The 20660-nt window shown below is 33.7% G+C and overlaps 2 protein-coding genes across 4 annotated transcripts in view; both read right to left on the bottom strand.

Annotated features, from left to right (window-relative positions):
* Positions 1 to 135: 135 nt before the first annotated feature.
* On the bottom strand, positions 136 to 7289 carry LOC126855105 (citron Rho-interacting kinase-like). 2 transcript variants are annotated; one of them, XM_050602481.1, is made up of 14 exons: positions 7161 to 7283; positions 6902 to 7088; positions 6523 to 6834; positions 6157 to 6401; positions 5554 to 6000; positions 5346 to 5478; positions 4744 to 5276; positions 3087 to 4559; positions 2549 to 2995; positions 2084 to 2436; positions 1849 to 2009; positions 1454 to 1666; positions 1114 to 1369; positions 136 to 1013 (listed from the first exon to the last, which is right to left on the bottom strand). In XM_050602481.1, exons 2-14 carry the CDS (start codon positions 6933 to 6935, stop codon positions 905 to 907), a joined length of 4716 nt encoding a protein of 1571 aa, XP_050458438.1. In that variant the 5' UTR covers positions 6936 to 7088; positions 7161 to 7283; the 3' UTR covers positions 136 to 904. The 2 variants fall into 2 exon arrangements, with proteins under 2 accessions (XP_050458438.1, XP_050458437.1); XM_050602480.1 differs by having other exon boundaries at positions 6902 to 7289.
* Positions 7290 to 11033: 3744 nt separating this feature from the next.
* LOC126855106 (protein kibra) overlaps positions 11034 to 20660 on the bottom strand; it is a 58897-nt gene continuing 49270 nt past the window's right edge. For both annotated transcript variants that reach the window (XM_050602482.1, XM_050602483.1), the window contains 9 exons: positions 20517 to 20625; positions 20026 to 20185; positions 18177 to 19775; positions 17727 to 17813; positions 16708 to 16894; positions 16024 to 16488; positions 15615 to 15830; positions 14727 to 15205; positions 11034 to 14379 (listed from right to left, as the gene is read on the bottom strand). In XM_050602482.1, coding sequence (XP_050458439.1) covers positions 13929 to 14379; positions 14727 to 15205; positions 15615 to 15830; positions 16024 to 16488; positions 16708 to 16894; positions 17727 to 17813; positions 18177 to 19775; positions 20026 to 20185; positions 20517 to 20625 — 3753 coding nt within the window. In that variant the 3' untranslated portion in view covers positions 11034 to 13928. The remainder of the gene's footprint in view (positions 14380 to 14726; positions 15206 to 15614; positions 15831 to 16023; positions 16489 to 16707; positions 16895 to 17726; positions 17814 to 18176; positions 19776 to 20025; positions 20186 to 20516; positions 20626 to 20660) is intronic.

The following is a 20660-nucleotide window of genomic DNA, read 5'->3' as shown; positions in this document are numbered from 1 at the left end:
AAATATATATATATATATATATATATATATATATATATATATATATGCACACATATTTTTTTTATTTTGTCTTCATATCTTGTTTTTGCAAAATTATAAAAATATGTTTTGTTAATAAACATAAAAAGAATATATTATAATATTATGTATGTATGTGCTATCACTAATACATATATATACTAATTTATATAATGTTATCATTTAAGTATACAGTTTTTTGCTCTTGTATGTAAATAAAAATTACCTTTATAGTTTTTTTTTGATTTTCCTATAGATTGTACTAGAAGAAGTTAAAGTTATTAAAATATACAAGAAGTACAATTTAATAATAAACAGATGCGGAACTTGATTATTGAAATGTAATACATTTTTTAATCTTTAGCCTTTTGCAAGTGCTATGATATGCTAAATGCGTTCAATGCAAACTTTTTGTTAAATCATTTAGCGCGTTTTTTTTTTCTTTTTTTATTGCGAATATTTCGAACGCATTTATTCAATAATTAAATAGATACATTTAATAATTTTATATATAAACTTATTTATTTATGAATCAATAAATTATTATATTAATTAACACTGACAGTTGCACGTACAGAAAATAAACTCAATTAACTGATCAGAGAGTTAATAACGTGGCAAGAGTATTTGAGATCTTCATCATGACACGTTTGTCTCTATTTTTTTTATTTAAGTTCTCTGTTAGAGAGAAGCATGATAAGAATATAATTTTAAATTTAATATTATTCTACTCGTCTCTTATTTTTTCTATAGAATAGAGATAATATTTTTTTTTTTCGTAATAATTGTCATATGAATGTTTTCATATACACAAATTATTAATTTCTAATAAATCAAAAAATAGTAATGTGAAATTAAATCAAACAGATCATATACAAGACCTACTTCAATATTTGTGCACTCCGCCGAAGTGTACCTTTTTTCCTTGTCCATCTAAAGCCTCCATTAAACTCGAAGTAAAACTGAATTCCGAGCTACTTTCATCTTCTTGAGCTCTGTAAAAATAAATATAATTATAATCTATACAATATATTGAATGAATCATTTGAATTTATCTGCATCAATAATTTTATATTAGAGAAAAGAAAAACATACAATGTGTCCAGACTCGTTAAACTACCGTTCGACATTGGCATATTGGAAAAACCGTCAATCTTCAGCAATTCAAGATAAGAATTTATAGTCACTACGTAAATTCCTTTCGAGCCCGCCGTACCTAGATAACGTGGACTAGATAGTTCAATTAACATACGTTCAGGACTTTTGTCCGGTAAATTGTATGCTTCTGCATCGAGTTTTACAATCTCAACAGATGAGAAATGAATAATGAATAAATATGGGTTGCAGAATGCTGAAAAAATAAAATAAAAATTTTATTACATATACTTATTTATTAATTGTAATATCACAATTATGTAATTGAAACAATATTTACCAAAAGCAAATGGTAAATGGTTCCATACTGGATCAACGGCACGAGTTCTTCTACCATTTTCGTCTACAAATACACCAAATTCATTATAGCATAATAGAAGCTCTGCCGTGCCATGTGTATTAGAAATATTCAAAACGCAAACAGGAAATATGCCAAGTTTAGCTGCACCCGTGAGCGCTGCTTTAATAGAACTATTGTCTTCTTCTGGGAATTCTGCAAATTGCATATTTGTGTGTTCAATATTATTTTTTTTTACAAAATTATATTTCTTGTTTAAAGTAAAAACAAGAGTATTACATGATTATGTACTCGTAATCTCGTAGAAATAAAAATTTTAAGTTTATTATGATCATATAATGTTATATAAATATATTTCATTATATACATTTGCTTACCATCTACACTATAAGTTTGTAAATCAATCTGGAAGAATTTGTGACATCCTATAATAAGGAGATTTGATGTAAATGTGACACAACTGCAAGGCTCTTGAGTTTCAAGCTCGCGAAGTCCGACAAATTTTCCCGAATCTTCTTCGATTTTCCATTTAAACAATCTGAATTAATATATGAAACAATTTTTAAAAAATTGTATTATTACATACCTAATTAATTAATGAATGTTACGTACATTACATGAGATGCAGTTGCGGCGCACAGTATCTCGCCTTGTAATTGATACAGATGGCAACTATCGGAAGTAGATAATACGCTCTTCGTATTAATCGCTGGTTTAGAACAATCGGCGGCTAAAGCATTATTCTTCAATAGTCGCAAGTTGCAGTACACCAATTCTCTGTATTCACCGGCAATCATTAAAGCCAGATCCAAGTGGTGATGTAAAGAGAGCTGATGTATTTGCTTGACTCCACGTATAGTAGTGAGCGTTTGAGATTTAGAGGCGCAATATGAAAATAGGCCCTCTTTTGCGCCCAACAAAAGTGCATTTTCCACACCCAAATCAACGACACAGTTCAAATCCAACTGAAAACGAATGGACTTGATAAAAAAAAAATAAATAAAAAGATTTTTTTTGTATTTTACTTTGTAACGTATTTGTCATTCATCTCACTTATTCAGGTGAGGCATTACTCACCTGATGTTTTTCTAATCTGAGCATAGTATGATACTTTTTATATTTGGGTATAGCATATGAATTTTGACCGGTAACAGCCTTTAGAGCTTTAAGCCAATTTCTTTTGTCAGCTTGACTCAGAGCCATAATGTCCAATCTAGACGAAGGCCAACAAGTCGTTGCGGAATTCGATTCGATTCTAAAGACGAACGGAATATCAGACTTTGCCGTTCCTGGTACATCAGGATGCTGTACCATCTCGAAAACGTTAAAACCATTGTTTTCCGTTAAATGTAAACGATTGATCGGTGTCATCCCTGCACATGGCTGATGTTCGTAGATGCACAAACATGATCCTTCCATCTTCAAATATTTTCTCTCCCAACAAGATTTTGATCTACCAGGTACTTTCATCCATCCTTCCATGGAACTTTCATTTTCGTTGCACCTTGTTACACTTTGCGAAATCTATACACAACATACATATAAGTAAATACACAATTCATTATAAAAGTAATGAGAGAAATACTAGTAATGTGAATAAAGTATGATTTTTTACCACTTCTTCCGGTTTGTCCGGCTGATCTATCGCTAATGTTTGGACGCTATCTCCTATTGACGATAAACTCTCATTGCTGTCTCCAAGAGTTTTGTGATAATAATTCGGAAAATCGTTCGGTAGACTACAAGTTACAGGTACAGACACTGCGCACTCCAAATGCGTCATGATTTGACACTTGCTGCAGGTCGCAGCGCGTCTTCCAAATTGTATAGCCTTCGGACAAGCCGCACATTTTCCTGCGCGCATAGGTAATCCTACATTGAATCTATGCGGAATGTTATGTCCTATGCTTTGCGGAGATAATCGTTTCATAAATGAATTGCTAGTCTCTGTAACATCTTTTATTCTCTTGCTTTCGCATTCTGCAGGTGCTGTAGGGGAGGTAGGTGCAGATGCGGAGATGGAAGTGCTTTTAGCTTTCTGAATTAATAATTGATCTGTCAATGTCTTCACCTTTGCTCGTTCTTTAGCTAGTTGATTCTCCAATTCCCGATATCCCACAGGCATGCTTGTACCAATAGGAGGCATATTTTCTTTTTGCTTGCCGAGTATTTTATCGCACATGGTCTTTTTCTTCTTACTGCATTCTTCCAATTTCAATTGTAAATAATCGATTAATTTAGTCTGTTGTTGCCGAGTACCTTCAGCCTTTACTTCTCTCTCCTGATAAAATTGTCTCATTTCTTCCACGACGTTCTCCAATTCTACTATCCTCGATCTCAGTTCTTGACATTGATCCATGCTACTCTGTAGATCAGTCATAAGTCCGAAATTCGCTTCTTTCAATTCGTGCACTCTCGTCAAGTATTCACTGCTTTCCTCTTTCACGACTCTCGATTCTGCTTTAGCGGCTTCTAAAGCACGACCCATTTCCGAAAGATCGTACTCCATTTCACCGCATTTTGTTGTCAACTCTTTTATTTGTGCACTAAGCTCTTGAGCGAGTTTCTTGTATTGGTCCCTCTGAGTGATAAGACTATTTCTTTCACTTTCTATGTCACTTGTCTCGGATTCTAATTGCTCGACACTACGTTCGGCAGCTAATCTTCGCGTTTTCTCTTCATTCTGCGCGGTACGTGCCTCGCGTATTTTTATTTCAGCGGCTTCCAGATCTTTTTGCAGTTTCATTTTATCCTGAATCAGCATATTCTCGCGCGTTTCGTGATCACTCGTTAATCTCTCATAGTCCGTTAACTGTTCCTCCAAGACTGTACAAGTCTCCTTTAAGAGTTCAATATTTAATTCATAGCCTTTAATATCTTGCTCTAATTTGGCAACTTTAGACTCGAGTTCAGTCTTTTCTCCATTATGTCTAGCAACTATTTGCGTCAAACGTCTATTCTCGGCGTTCAGAGTATCGACTCGCTCTTGATTCGATCGCATTTGCTTACGAGCCGCATCCAATTCTCTGCGTAATGACGCGCTCGACGATTGAAGTTCTTCAATCTGATGATTAGCTTGGGTCAAAGCCTGAAGAATATAAAAATATATAAAAAATAAATACATATTTTTCTTTCTCATAATAATTAGCTTTTATAGAAAAAAATAAAAATAGAGAAAAATATTAATTTATCAACATTTTAATAAAAGTTCTAATAATTTTTGAAAATAATATATATAATAATTTTAAAATGTATAATAAATATATATATACCCTTTGTGCTGAATCAGCCTGCATTTTATTTCCAGATGCTTCTTTTGTAATATTGTTCAGTGACACTTTTGCAATATCTAATTCTTTCAATAGTTTTTTAAGATTTTCTTCTTCTTCCTTTGTTTTATTGCTTAATCTTTCTTGCAATTTCTGTTTTTCTTCCTGCAATATTTTGTTTCTATCCTCTGCTCTTTTACTTTCTCTCAGAGCTATTCGTTTATCTAAGTTAGCATCTGACAATTCTTTTTCTTTTTTCCATAGAGTCAATTGAGCTTGTTTCGCTCTTTGTTTTTCAGCTGTCATTTCTTCTCTTAAAGCTTGAAGTTGTTGTTCCAATTTCTCTACTTTCTCTTGCCAATGAATAATCTTTGTACTTGTATCTTTGTGTTTGGTATCAGTAATTGCTGCACAAGTTATAGCTTGTGCCTGATCCAACTCTTTAAGACTAGCATTTTCTGTTTCCAGTTTTGTAACGCTGTGTTCCAAACGTTTTAATAATTCTTCTAAATTATAAACCTTACGCAATTGTTCTTCTGCAATTAAGTAAGAAAACAGTATAAGAAAAAATTATTAAATTTAATTGTTTCTATGAAATTATTTACCTTCTTTGTTCAAAGAGTCTTGTAATCTTTTTTGTAATGTAGCTTTATCTTGCGCTGCTTGTTCCAAATTTAAAGCAAGTGCCTCACTTTGCTCCAAATTCATCATAGTTTCATTTAGATCAGACTTGGTAGCCTTCAACAAGCAATGATTTAAATGGAAAAAAAAAAAAAACTGTACTGATTGTTTATAAAGTATTTGAATACTCACTTCCAATTGCTGTTTTAACTGCTCGTTTTCAAGATTCATTCTTTCTAATTGTTCTTGTAGACTTGTGAGCATTTGTTCAGATGTTTTCAGATCATCTAACTGTTTTGCTCTCTCTTGTAGTTGTTTACGTAAAGTTTCGATTTCAGCATCTCTTGCTGGTAACGTAGCTTGTATAGTACGCAACTGTTCTTGACAATCTTTTAATTCATTTTGAACAAGTTCCAAGGCAACATTTAATCTTGACTCGCGACAGTGATTCGAATCTTGCTCATTACGTAACCTAGTCTCTAGATCTGTATTCTTTGCTGCTTCAAAATCTAATTTCGCTCGTAAATCGGCCAGCTGATTATGAGCACGCGCAGATATCTCTTCTAATTTAATTTCAACACCTTGAACACTTTGTCTATTCAATTCCCGTGTTTTTGCTAAGGACTCCTTATATTGTGTCTAGAAATTATATATCAGATATTAGAAATTTTGCATTAATAATTGCATCAATTTATCCCATTTATAATTTATTCTTATTGGAATTACTAATATTATTTGATTGATTATTATATCATATTAATTCCATATTGTTACATTGTTGTATATATTACTCACTTGAAACACGCGCAATTTATCCAATTCTGCATTTGCAGTTTGCAGTTCACATTCTGCTTTTTGTAGTTGCAAACTTATTTCATTATTAGTTGTACATAGTGATGTAATTTTCATAGTTTGTGCTGCAATATGTTGGTTTAATTGGGCAATTTTATCTTTTTCCGCATTTTCCCATTTGCGTTTTGCATCTCTTATTAATCCAAGAGCACGAGTCTCTAGCTCCCTTCTCTCCTGCCGTTCTAACTCTAACCCACAAAATATATAAGTTTAAAATAATTGTGGACCATATAAGCTTTTTTCCACAAACATAAATATAATATTACATAAATTATGTGTAACTTAAATATAATTATTCTAAAATTTTACCTAGTGTCCGTTTAATCCCCGCTAGTTCTGATCGTGTAGCGATCAATTCTTTCTCAAGTATATCCCTCTCCTTGTTGGATGTTTGCAATCTTTGTGTTTTTTCTTCTAATTGAGATTCTATTTGAGATAATTCTCTGACTTTATCCTGTAATTCATGTATTTTTCTTTGCATCTGTTTTTCTTGAAGTTCCTTCTTTTTCTCATCCAGCTTTGTTTCCAGCTCCATCTTCTCCTTGGAGAATTTGTCCAATTGCTTAGGAAACTTATATTCAAAGTACGGTGATCGTTTCGACATAGCTTCTGTAGTTTCAGCTAAATAATAAAATTTTATATTTATCTTTCCTAGTCCTATTAATACGTAATTAATAATTGCGTTTACCTTGAATGTTTTCAAATTGGGAAAAAGACTTCATGACATATCTCTCTTTGCTCTGCTCCCACTGATGCAGATGGCGATAAGTAAATCGCTGATATTACAGATGTAACGAGATATTTACTATTTACACTCGACACACACGGAAAAAACTTTGCTCTTTGCACTTTCGGGCTATTTCGATCTACTGTAACTGTCAGCAAGTATAAAGGTACGCAATTTGATTTTCTCCCCTCATTATCGTTTCTAAATTACATTTGCTTACATTTGCGTGTATGTATCTCTTCACTGCAAGGTTTACGTTTCTTCACCATTTCTCATCATTTCTCTCATCGACTTTGGGACTTTGGGAAACTTTGAGATTGTAACGGTCGCGAGTAGCTTCGTGCGTACGATTTGAATTTAATACATCGTTTGCGACACCAGAGCGCGCGATTTAAGCGATCGCATTGATCTTTAGCGATGATATTTGGTAAAATAAGGGATACTGTTGATATCGAGACAGTATAAATTCTACCTAATCTACGGTCGCAAAAATTAACTGCATAAGGAAATGTAAAAAGATAAAAAATAAAAAGTTGACATTTATAAAAATTTTCATAGATAGACGATGCAATAATATAAAATATATATATATATATATATATATATATATATATATATATATATGTAAATAAATATTTTAGATAGTAAAAATTCTCACTATGTTTTCAAAATACATCACACTCAGCTTCTTTCACTCAGGTATGGAGTGCTTATCTTTCAATGATGGAATTATTTAATGGGATTTATTTAATATAGATATATTATGATATCATAGCATAATTAATACGGCAGAAAAATTATTGGTGATGCACGAATTGACATCGTCACAAGACAACTAATTGGATCTAAAAAAAATCACATGATTGCATCCAATAATTAATATGCATATACCCATATGTAATGAAATGTTTATGTTGTTATGTTATTGTATTATTATACAATATTATATTATAATTATATTAATTATAATATATATTATATTAATATTATTGTTATAACTATATTATAATTATATTAATATTATTGTATAATATTATATATTGTGTGTATAATAATAAAAATGACTGCGCGCGCGCGCGTGCACGTGTGCGTTATGTGTGTGGGTATACAAAATGTAGTGTTAAAGCGTATGTATGCGTATAGTAATAAAATGACTATGTATATTAAGTATGACTGCGTGTGAGTGTGTGTGAAATGTATGTTAATTAATAGCGAAAGCAATTGCGTCCGATATCCGGATATATGCAATGCATGTATATATAATAAAATAACTGTATTATTGTATAATAATAAAGACGACTATGTTGTGTGCACGTATGTGATGTGTGTGTGTGTGTGTGCGCGCAAAATGTTAGTTAAAGCGATTGCGAATGGGTCCAGTACCCGATATACAATATATATAAATGTATATACATAAAAAATATTTATTATTGTATAATAATAAAATAACTGCGTGCGGCCGTGTATGAATTATTATATAACGTATATATATTTATAAAAGAATTAAAAATATAGTCTGTAAAATATATTTTGTATGTTTTTTTTTTTAAATCTAATAAACTTATATTAAAAATACAAAATGCATATGTATTCTTGATTGAACATACCCATCCATTTTCCCACACATCTTCTCGTCGTGCCACACATATCTCTTTTCTAATTATATATATATATTTATAAATTTTTGCTGACTTTCCATTCTTCAAATTTTTAAAACTGCATTTCTTGGAATCAAGTATTAAAAAACTATAATCAGCAAAGAGATGGTACTACAATTTTAAAAAGCGCAAAAATTTGAAGTTTCTAAATCCGCAAAAATATCAGGAGAACATGATCATAAAAGAGGTGGCGTATCAGGAGAACATAATAATCAAAGAGCTAGCATACATTAAAATTTTTAAAAGCACGAAAATTTAAAGTTTCTAAATCTGCATAAGTATCAGGAGAACATGATCATAAAAGAGGTGGCGTATCAGGAGAACATAATAAGCAAAGAGGTGGCACAAACTAAAATTTAAAAAGCACGAAAATTTAAAGCTTCAAAATCCGCAAAAGTATCAGGAGAACATGATGAGCAAAGAGGTGGCGTACCAGGAGAATATAACTAGCAAAGAGGTGGCACAAATTAAAATTTAAAAAGCGCGAAAATTTAAAGCTTCAAAATCCGCAGATGTATCAGGAGAACATGATGAGCAAAGAGGTGGCGTACCAGGAGAATATAACTAGCAAAGAGGTGGCACAAATTAAAATTTAAAAAGCGCGAAAATTTAAAGCTTCAAAATCTGCAGATGTATCAGGAGAACATGATGAGCAAAGAGGTGGCGTATCAGAAGAATATAACTAGCAAAGAGGTGGCATAAATTAAAATTTAAAAAGAGCGAAAACTCGAAACTTCAAAATCTGCAAAAATATTAAGATTTTTTTTTTTTTTTTTGTTTTGCGAAGGAAGAGAAAAATGCATTATGCATTCCCACCGGCCGGTCCGGTGGGATATGCGGGACTCGCACCCGCTAAAAAACTCTCCCTGTAAGACCATGCAATTTTTGGCCTCTCAATTATACTTACAAAAATTTCAATTCTGAGATATCGGGAACATGATAGACAAGAGAGGATAATATAAATAAAAATTTCAAATTTCAAATTTTAAAAACTTCAATTTTATTTTCTTTTCTCATTTACAGTATAGTGAAAACTATTACTATCTAAATATTAATTGTTTTTACAATTCATCTCACAATTTTCATAAATGATCGTTGTACAATTTATAGAGACTAAAGAGAAAAAATCCATATATAAATTTATATAGAATATATCCATATATATATATATATATATATATATATATATATATATATATATATATATATAATACTTCACACCTTATGCCAAAATACAATCGCTTGTTATATCAATACAATATGGAAAAAAATAAATTGCTCAATATTTTTATTATATATAATACATTTGTCTATATATAATTATAAATTTATATCATTAAGTCCAATCATTTTGATAGAACTCAACATTGACTAGATTGAAGAAGTTGACATTATCGACTGTTTAACTGCATCAAAAATAATTACATGAATTATTTAATTTATACGGTTATTTTAATTTATCCAGTTATTATTTTATTATTAATAATACCGATGAAAATTATTAAAGACTCATAGTCTTATAAAATTTAATATATTATACTCGAAAAAGAGTTTGCCACTGTAGATAAGTAAATCCTTGCATTGTCGATAATAAAACAATAATTTTATAATAAAATATTTATATTGTTATTTTTTAAGCAAGTATATAAAAAATCTATATATTTTCGGTAATAGAATAATAATTAGATGCACTAAAATAACGTGCAGCAATTTTTTTTTCCAGTTACATTAAATCCTGTAAGACACCCATCTTTAATGATATCTCATCGTATTACCCGAAAGTGATTTTTATATAACTTTAATGCAATTTAAAGTCACACTAATTGCTGCCACCAAAAACCCTACAACTTTTATTTGAAACATTTTTCTCAAATCTTGAAAATAAAACATATTTTTCTTAAAAGGTCTACTCTCTTTTCTCACCAGATATAATAAATATAAATTCTATTTATTACGCTATTTATTTATACGCGCCGTTTGCACATATAGTTGTCGATTTTATATTTAAATAGATTTAATTTTCTTAACAAAATTGTGATTTGTTAAATGATTCTGATAAATGATTCTCTTGCTTTTTGTTTTATTATTAAAATCTCTTGACAATTATTAATCTATCGAAATTCGCTTAAAGTTGAATAAGCACACCAAGTTTTTTGCCATTTATTTGAAACTTTTGTAATTGGTATCTATTTCATTAATTTTAATATGATTTATAATTCAAAAATTATTAATATCTTGATGAAAGAACTTCGAGATTTTAAAGAATTCATTTTGCAAGAAAATTTTCGCTTTTCAGGATACATTTGGTATATTAAATTTTTCCAAATATTCTAATTAAACTCATCATCTTATGGATGGGATAAGGAAGCTTGATAGCGAAAGATTGATAAGAGATGCAGAAAAGGTATTCAACGCAAATAAACATGGCAAGAGAGTAATATTGTATTTTGTCCTTTTAATCATAACCATACGAACCGTTACTTACAAATCAAACTGTGATTGTGATTGTTTCTTCTGTATCTCATGTTATGTGTATGTGTAACTGCACATGAATATGTTCTCTTTATGAAATAACGTTTTTATCGTCTATTTAGCATTTCTCTTAGCGGTACCATTAACGTTTCATTAACGTCACTGATATTATTATTATTATTATTATTATTATACCTATTTTGATACAATAAGGCTCTATGTGATAGTGTAAATAATATAATAATATATAACTTTAATTAAATACATGAGCATGATAAATTCAGCATTTATGAGCGCTGAGGCAATTTATATATATATATATATATATATATATATATATATATATATATATTTTCTGAGTTAAATTTTGTAAATCGCGTTATGAATTTGCAAGTTTACGAGACGTTCTATAAAATCGAACGCACTGATAAAAATACATCTGTAAATAACGCAGAGTGAATTCATCACTAGGCTACAAACTTCCCCTTTTCTCTCTCTTGTGTATGTATCTGTATATGTATAATACGCACATATACACACATACATATATAATTATACATTATATTTATAAGCGCATAGCATATAATCGTCAAAATGCGTATATACAAAAATATATATTACAAATTCCTCCCAGTTTTATTTCATTTTTAAGCCTCCTTTCTCTTTTACCTTTCTCAAAACGTACACTGGGTTCCTCAATATACAAATAATATGGCATCCATTACCTTGAAGAAACTTCCCTCATAAAGTTTTTGACGACTTAGAACGATCGAGCTCTTATTTTGGATTCTTTTTTTTTCATTAAAGATTTCTTACCTCAAATGCAGTACAAAAATATTATTTTTTATTTATACTGTGCATTATTAAAGAATTTCGTCGTTTAAGTTTTCAAATTTTGTACTGCTACTTTACTTTATATGTTTTAGATAATCTTATAATTTGCAACAAAAATCGAAATAGAATTCTATCTATAAATAATTTTTCTGTGTTGTTATATTACAAAAAAGCATTTTCAAAAATACACACAGATGTACGAAATACATCATATGCACACAAATATTAGAATATATATCATATTAAATTTTATAAATACTTTCTCTGTTACAAATTATAGATCGCATCTAAAGCAGAATTCGAAAAGGTTTTGACTATCCAAATTAAAGAATCGTTATAATATTAAAGGTGCCAACTTATTTTTCAAAATTTCTTTTCTTTGTGAGTCTTATAATACAAACGCCATTGTAATTGATCGCACAATCTGTTTAATGAGTAATGTGTTTTTTAGAATACTTGTTAAGATTAATTGCATCAATTATATGATTTGTCAATTATACATTTTTTTTTTTAACTAAATATAGTAATAAGAATCAAGCGCAGAAAACTACATTGTCTTAAAAAAAGTTTAAAAATAAAATTTGAATATTTAAAATCTTTTAAAATGTTTTAAAATTTTCTTTTTAGCTATGATGATGCAGAAAAAATCAACATTATAAGACAAAGTCAACTAACCAAGACTATTAATGCGGCTAGTGTGCATAATTCTTGGAAAGACTATTTTCTATGTCATTAGCACCGGATATATCTTGGATTTAAAAACACATTCCAATCGTCATTTATTCGCGAAAATAGCCGTGAGTATTTTCGATTGTCATAGCTTTCATTTATATGTTCGTCTTTGATGCAATAACACGAGTATTACAGAATACAGACTGTTCAGAGTTGCATTCAAAGATCTATTGGTCAGAATAGAGTAACATTTTTCTGATTAATCGATCAGAAAAAAAAGAACAAATATTTGTTTGTTCCTTTCTTCTACTCTCCAACAAAGAGATTATTGAATGCAACTTAGTAAATCGTGGTACACTAATTAACGAAGCTTATTAAAACCATTAGAATTATTTTAATCATCAATATTAGCATATAGTTAAATATGTTATGCGCATTACTTTTATATTTCATAAAAAATCACAATTCTTTAAAAACTATATGCGATTTAAAAAAAAATTATTTCACATTTACTTTTATCTATTTTTTTTCCTCTCACACGAGGAATTATCGTTAATTGTACCACGATAATCTATACCATATATCCTGTATTATCGTCACAGTCATTTTTCGCGCGCGACGAATTCAATAATAAGGCACGTTGTCGATCGATTCGTATTTCTAGAATCGATAAGCGTGTAAAGGACACTTGGATACATTTCCACTGGACAAGGAGCTCAAAATCAGGAAACTGAACGCAATTGTAAAACGGCATTACCGAGATCGGAGCAAAATTCATCAGCCAATCTAGACGCAGCCTTTTCTTGTTAAACTTTCGAGTCGCAGACCAGCTGCTCGGTGGGTCATGTGTTTCGACGCACAAATGGAACGAATAATAATACAATACGCAAATATATTGCGGTCGCGACATGCACTCGGACGAGTCGGTTAATTAACAATTAAATAATCTATCATTTATGGAGTATCGTTTAAATAATTTACGTTTTCGTATGTACACATCGCGCTTGCGCGATTGCGCGCAATTTTCGCTACCACATTTATCGAAAGGCTGTTTCTAGCACGCAGCATTGGTACACGCGTTGCGAATAGATCCGATACGATCGATCGTATCAGCTACAACAGCTCCGCGCACATTCGATAACATTTGTCTTTCATTCCTTCGACGCGCATTCATCCTTGCAATCTGCACATGGCACCTGGGATTCAGAATTAGGAAGCAGCGATTTCCATCATTCGACTCTTTTCTTTTTTGCCTTTTCTTATCTTGCTACTTGATACGTAAAAAGCAGATTTACGGCAATTGCGATTCGCACAGAAGCCTAGAATATTCTTCGCACAATCTTCCTCGGTTTTCATACCTCTACGCCGAGAACCCTGTCGACGACGTATTCGTATCTCTTCGGTTCCCCGTTGCCCTCGTTCTTCTCGGTGGACTTGGATGGAACCTCGCTCTCATTTTCCGAATTTTGCGCGCTCGATTCCGGCCGACCTTTAGCGTTTACAGGCTTGTCGGTATTTTTCATCACTGGGATCTCACCCTCGTTAACATTCGTGATGACGATACCGCTCGCATTCCGATCTGCTACGCTGCTGTTGTTCCTCGCGGCGGACGACGTGGTTGCGCCGGGAATGCTGTTCGGCCGCATCGTCGAATTTATAACACCGTGAGTGGTGGTAATAGGCTCCGACGCGTATCGTCTATGAGTATACGATGCTGCAGGACACGTACTGTCGGTTCCGAAATCTTCGGGTGGCAAAATAGGAACGTTCAAATTCACCCGCGTGAAAAAGGCCATCTTTTCTCTGAAAAAGAAAAAAATAACGTTGCTTATTAATTATGATTTTTTATGAATGTTTTGATTTTTCCTTCTTTCTTATAATCTTCAAAACAATTGAGAAAGATCGCAGATTCTTATCGTAATCTATTTGAGAAAGTTAAATCTTTTTTAATCTTAAATATTAACTTAAATGTTCAATTTAATTTCGGATATCATCCGATTAATTTTGGATGTTCAATTATAATATTTCAAAATAATAAAGAAACTAGAAAAATATATGCTAAACAACAAGATTCTCTTTCTCTATTAGAATATATTATAGAATCATAATAAAGAGCAATATCGGAGTAAAACAAAACTTGTGTTATTTACTTGAAAGAGATGATGTCGGGCTTTCCTTTCCCAGCCTTCGTTTTTCTCAATTTGTAAATCTCTTTCGATGTTTTCTTCATCATCTTCTCCACTTTCTTCTCCTCCGCATTTTTACCGTTTCTGCCATGTTCAGCCTGTACCATGAGATTTTGGAATTTTTGATCTTCCAACAGCCACGTTGCCAGATCGGTATCACCTTTCTCGCGTGCCTGTTCCAATCGCTGCTTCAGTTCCCGTAACCTACTAAGCTCATCTTGGAGATTATTCAGTCTAGCGTGCTGCGCCTGGAGATCCAATTCAAGATCCAATGATGTTCTCATTGTAGGCGGTAAATGGGACGATTTTTTCGAAGTATTTTTGTAACTGAGAGCGGATGATGGTCGACGCCATCGTAGGGAACGTCTTTCCACTGAATTTCGTTGGAAAGGTCCGCCTCTGCGATAAAGCGGCATACTGCTATCGCTGTCGCTACGATTAAGCTGTGCAAAGATAAAACATAAAAAATAAATAAATAAATAAACAAGATTAAATAAAAAGACTATCAAAATTTCCATCTCATCATTAATTATTAAATATAATGATGTGGTGAAAACAAGTAGCGTAATTTCCATTATTTTTCTATTCAAATAATAATTTTTTAATTCTTAAATATATTTTACTTATATAAGATATAAGTAATTATCTATTTATGTATACATGATATAGTTGTATTTTTTTTAACCATTTATTTACGATTTATAAATGATGGAAGTTTTAAAGTTTCTTATATATAAAAAATAAAACTGAAAAATTTATTTTCTACAACATTTTGTAGAAAAACAATTAAACATTACAATAAAGATATGACAGCATAAATTTTATTTAGTTAAAATTTTAGTTAAAACTCACTCGACAGATGTAATGATTTTTGCTGACAGCCGCGCTCGGTGAGAATGTCTGACTCCTCTTGATTACAATAGAATTCTTGTCGTCGTGGATAGCGCCGGGCACAACGCCAGCCGCGGAGAGTTTCCTTTGCTTGCCCTGCTCCGGAATGAATATGCATTCGGTGTTTGTTTCCTTGTCTTGCGTTTGCCTCGTTTCCTCATTCAGTTCTTCATCTTCCTATTATATTACATAAATTTAAGAATATTTCATTAGAAATATAGTGAAAAAAATCTTATATTGGACAAAAAATGCAATAAAATTTAAAATTTATCGATCTGTTGAAAGAAATTTAAAGAAGAGACGTTCAAACTTTAAGTTTGATACAGCTTTAACTCGAACAAAGTGTAAACAATAAATAAGTGTTACTTACCTCATGTTCCAAAACATCTTCCAGAATGTTATCTTCTATTCCAAATTCCATGATTCCATGAATGTCCTCTTCGTCGCTGCCCTCGCTTCCGCTTTCACTATCACCGCCATCCTCATCCTCTTCTTCGGGGCTACCCAAACAATTGGCGAGCTCCTCGAGTCTCAGCGTCACGGCTGTCTGTAGCTCGTCGCAGCCTTGATTCCTCGTCAGAGTAGATGTCTGAGAGCTAATTATCGTACTCTCGTCACTACTCTCTTCTTTCGTATTTTGTGTGCTTCTATACATCGAGATGTCTGATTCCTGTTTGTCGTGCTTCGTTTGCCTGACGACATTCGTGGCGCTATTACAGGCGCTGATATTGGGGTTGGTATCGGACGGTTGCATGAAGCGGAAGGAGAGTATATTATACCATTTCACGCTAGGAGATTCTGGACTGAAGTCTGCTAACGAGACTTGTGCAGAACCCTGTAATCAAATCAATGTTCAGCATGATTTAACTATTAAAAAAAAAAAACATTAAACTTTTATTAAATTTGTTTGAATGAGGAATAGAAGTGTTAATTCTCTAAACGTGTCTTGAATTTAGAGTACACTCTAATCAGACGCGTTGTAATAAAATGTAAAATCTCGAAATAAAGCAAGAACATACAAAATACGATAAGTTTGAGAAAGCTATAAACGCACCAAGTATTTTTCGGCTTCGGTGCACCAAAGTGTCACTTGCAGGGTCTTCGTGTACAACTTGTTGAGCGGTACGGCGATTGGAAACGTCTCGCCGAAAGTCGGTTTTCGTAGATCCACGACGGGTTTTGTGCAGCAACACATGTGACTAATGGGCAATTGCATTGGTAGCAGAGCGACTTTGATGTACCTAAAATGTGAAACGAAAGAAAAATGTTACTTTTACGTGAGAAAGGCGGCTTAACAAAAACGGGGGCTGTACAATAGTTAAGGAAAAACGAATAAAATTCGCAAGATGAATCATATTTTTCTCTATATTCCTTTCTTATTTTCTCTCTCTCTCTCTCTCTCTCTTCTCTTTCCATTTAGGAAAATGTTGATTCACCATCATATGAAAGATGGATCATTAATCAAACGCGCAACTATACATTAAACTCTCTTTTTCTCTTCATTCGTCGAAGCGTCGTACTGCATTTTGTGAATTTATGGCCGAGGCCGGGCACAATGGCTGCGGCAATAAATTCCCGAGTGGCCGTAAAGCTGATTGCAAGATCATCACGGTATCGCTGATAATAAGTGGATCCTTACATAACAAAAGTGAATGCGGTATTCGCTGGTCAATGATCTAAACACGAACGCGACAAGGATTTCATAATTATATTTTAATTTTATTTAAATATATCGGTATCTGGAAGCTTTAATGTGATCGATCAAGCTAATTCGACGATAGAACAAAAGTCAAATGCATTTGCGTAACTATTAGCAGGTTGACTCACATTGCACAATCAAGTTATCTAATCGGTTATCTGTGAAAGCGAGACACCATTCACAGATATAATTCGATCTATCGGTAATACTTGTGTATGTCAAACTGTATGTTGACGGAAATGTCAATATTTCTCTCAAATTTTTTGAGGAATAGAGATTGAAGTAAACAGTGCAATGATTAACTATTAATAAAGTGAAACATTGCTTGGAATATATCGCTTGAAAATAATTAAAAAAGTCTCGTTGATACTCACACTTGCGCGTTATTTGGTATGAAAAGCGCAGCTAGATTTCTCGCACGTTCGATGCCAACATGAAGCAATCCATCGCTCACCGAATACCTAAATGCATAACATTATATATTTTAATTTGTTCCAATATTCAAATTATCACAAGGATACATACAAAATGTGATTTGCAATATAAAAACATGTACAAAAAGTCATAAATGCTATACATATATTTTGTACTTGCTTTGTTTATTACATATACATATAATAACTTCTTTTAACATAATATTTTTAACATATACATAAAACTACTTTATTATTTATGATCTTATAACATTTACAACTATATGCAACAAAAATTTTATTTTCTGCAAAACAAATGTGTGTTTTTTAACACATTTGATATTTCTAAATACATACATATTTTATTTGCCTGTGATATTAAAAAATAAACATGCAATAAAATAAACGTACCTCAGTTTGATCTGCACCTGCGCCGTTTCCAAGCTCATCTCGCCGGAAGCCAACGGGTCCACGTCGGAGATGAGCCCGGACAGTCTTTTCCGATTAGATGCCTCGAAAACGCCCGAATCGCCGGCGACACTCTCGTCGGAAACTGCAGCGGACACGGATCTAGTGTTGGTGCCAGAACTGCTGGCTCTTGATCTAATTCCAGTGGGCGGTGGCGTCTCGCTGATAGGCGACAATGGGGGTGGCTCTTGCGGTGGTGGCGGCGCCTGTTGCAGCTGCAGCAACTGTACATTGGACACGCCAGGCCTGCCTAGGCCACTGCCCTGTGACATGTTGCACGACTGCAATTCGATGGGCGGATGCGGACCAACCACAAGCTTCAGACGATCTTGTGAATTGGAGGAGCACGATTGCTCCTGCTGTTGCGGTACTCCCTGCTGTTGACCGAATCTGAGTTCCGTCAAACGATCTTCTAGTTGATTCCCGTCGAGATACGACGCGGCAGTTGTACCGCCACCAGCCGTCACCATCGTCGTCGTCACTGCAACGGGTCCCGCTCTTTGATGCTGCCTCCTCTGCAGTTCTACTTGTTCGTAGGCAGGCGGTGGACCCATCGGTGCGTTCTCGTATAACGGCGACACCGGCGGGCTCACACTCGACAGACTTGATCTCGGCGAGAGACTGGGCTGAGATCTACCAGGCGAGGGTGTGCCTACGAGATTGTTCTGTTCGGAGCCACGCAACAATCTCTCTACGCGCCTGTGCAGATCCACCATATCGACTGGTCGTTCCTGTTGCGAACCGGCAGTTCCCAGACATTGTGGACCGCCGTAAATATCCGTGAAGCTTAGTCCAGAGCTAAGAGAACCCTTGCTGCTAGTCGTACTGAGACTACCGAGGCTGGAGCTGCTGCTCACCGATAACGTGCTAGCGCTCAGTGTCTTGAGCTGGCCCTCTAACATCGCCATCGATCGCAGAGCGTCCCTGAGTTGCTGCAACAACAGTTGCTTCTCCTCGTGGAGCCGCACGCGATCGGTTATGGTTTTGTTCGATAGTTCAAACGCGGTGTTGAGATCCTGCTCGAGCCTGCGTATCTCGCACTGGATCTTTTTCATATCCTGCTGCGTCCTCGTGCGCGGTGTGATGCTCCGCAATTCTCGCAGCAACTGTTCCTTCTCCTGGAATAGTAGCAGCTTGTCCTTGTCGCTCTCAGTTTGACCCGGCGTCACCTTCTCTTCGAGATCCGCCAACTGTTGTTGAATGTGCTGGATCCGCTTTCTCGCCTCATCGTACTGCAATCTCATGCGCGCCATTTCGGCCAATCGGGTGCCGATCGGCACCAGTTCGCCCGAGAGATCCGTCTGCGAAGCCGTGCTAAGTTTCTCCTGCGGCAGACTGAGCGTGCTAGCTTCCGGACTACCCTCGCACAATTGCAGCCTTGTCAGTTCGTCTTTGAGCTGCGCCAGCGACTGCATCAGCTCGGCCTTCTCTTTCTCCCCGGAACTCAAGGACTTCTGGATATTACGGAGCTCGGTCATAATAGCTTGCGCTTCCGTGATATTGTAGCATCCACCATGATGGCCGCTCAATTTTTGCTCAACACTGTAAAAGGAAACAATTGACAAGAGTTAGAATTACTCATATTATAAATAATTAAACATATTGATATAAATAGTTGATATAGTTGTTGATAAAAAAAAAAGCATCTCGTAATCCGAAAGATATTAGTATTTTCGAGTTTTTGAATTTGCACATGAAATAGTATTATTTGTTATTAAAAAAATATAAATTAGTTAAATAAAATGATATAAAAACTTGATTAGTCATCGATTAAGTTTTACACGTGTTATACCTGGCGAGAGTATCCACTCCTCGTTGCGTGCAGTTCATCTCCGCTCGAATCTGCTCGAGTTCTCGTTTTAATCGAGAAACTCGACTTCTGGCAAGTGCCACGTCGGACTTGAGCAGGTCAGGGTCGTATTTGGTACTCAAGGAACTCGAGCTGGAACATACTGTGAACCACAAATATTCGTCAATACTTTCTGGTACAATTTGCCTATATGCATTTGTATTGCAATCTATTTAGGCTAGATATTTAATCGTGTTAAAAAATACGAGATTAGAAGAAACTGCTATTTATCATAAATTTCTGAATTTATATAAAATCTATAAAATTTCGTTTTAATAAATTTTTAAATAGCGATATATGATCGATGAAATATGGTTACACATGACATAAATACAGATTATTATTAATTAATTTAGAAAAAAAATTATTAAAATTGTATTTTCATTAAAAAATAATTAAAATTGTAAAAAAAAAAATTATTTTAAATTACTCACGACTTGTACGCGATGCGCCAAGGGTGGATAAGGCATTATTGAGGTGATTGTACTCATCCTGCGCAAGACAGAGCCTTTGCTGTTTTACGTCATAGATCTCCTTCTTCGCCTGTAACACAAGAGTTTTATGATCTTTTTAAAACA

Source organism: Cataglyphis hispanica, chromosome 15, assembly GCF_021464435.1.
Source record: "Cataglyphis hispanica isolate Lineage 1 chromosome 15, ULB_Chis1_1.0, whole genome shotgun sequence".
Classification (NCBI taxonomy): Eukaryota; Metazoa; Arthropoda; class Insecta; order Hymenoptera; family Formicidae; genus Cataglyphis; species Cataglyphis hispanica.
The sequence above is the reverse complement of the archived record's forward strand: the minus strand, read 5'-3'. Positions and strand labels throughout refer to the sequence as shown.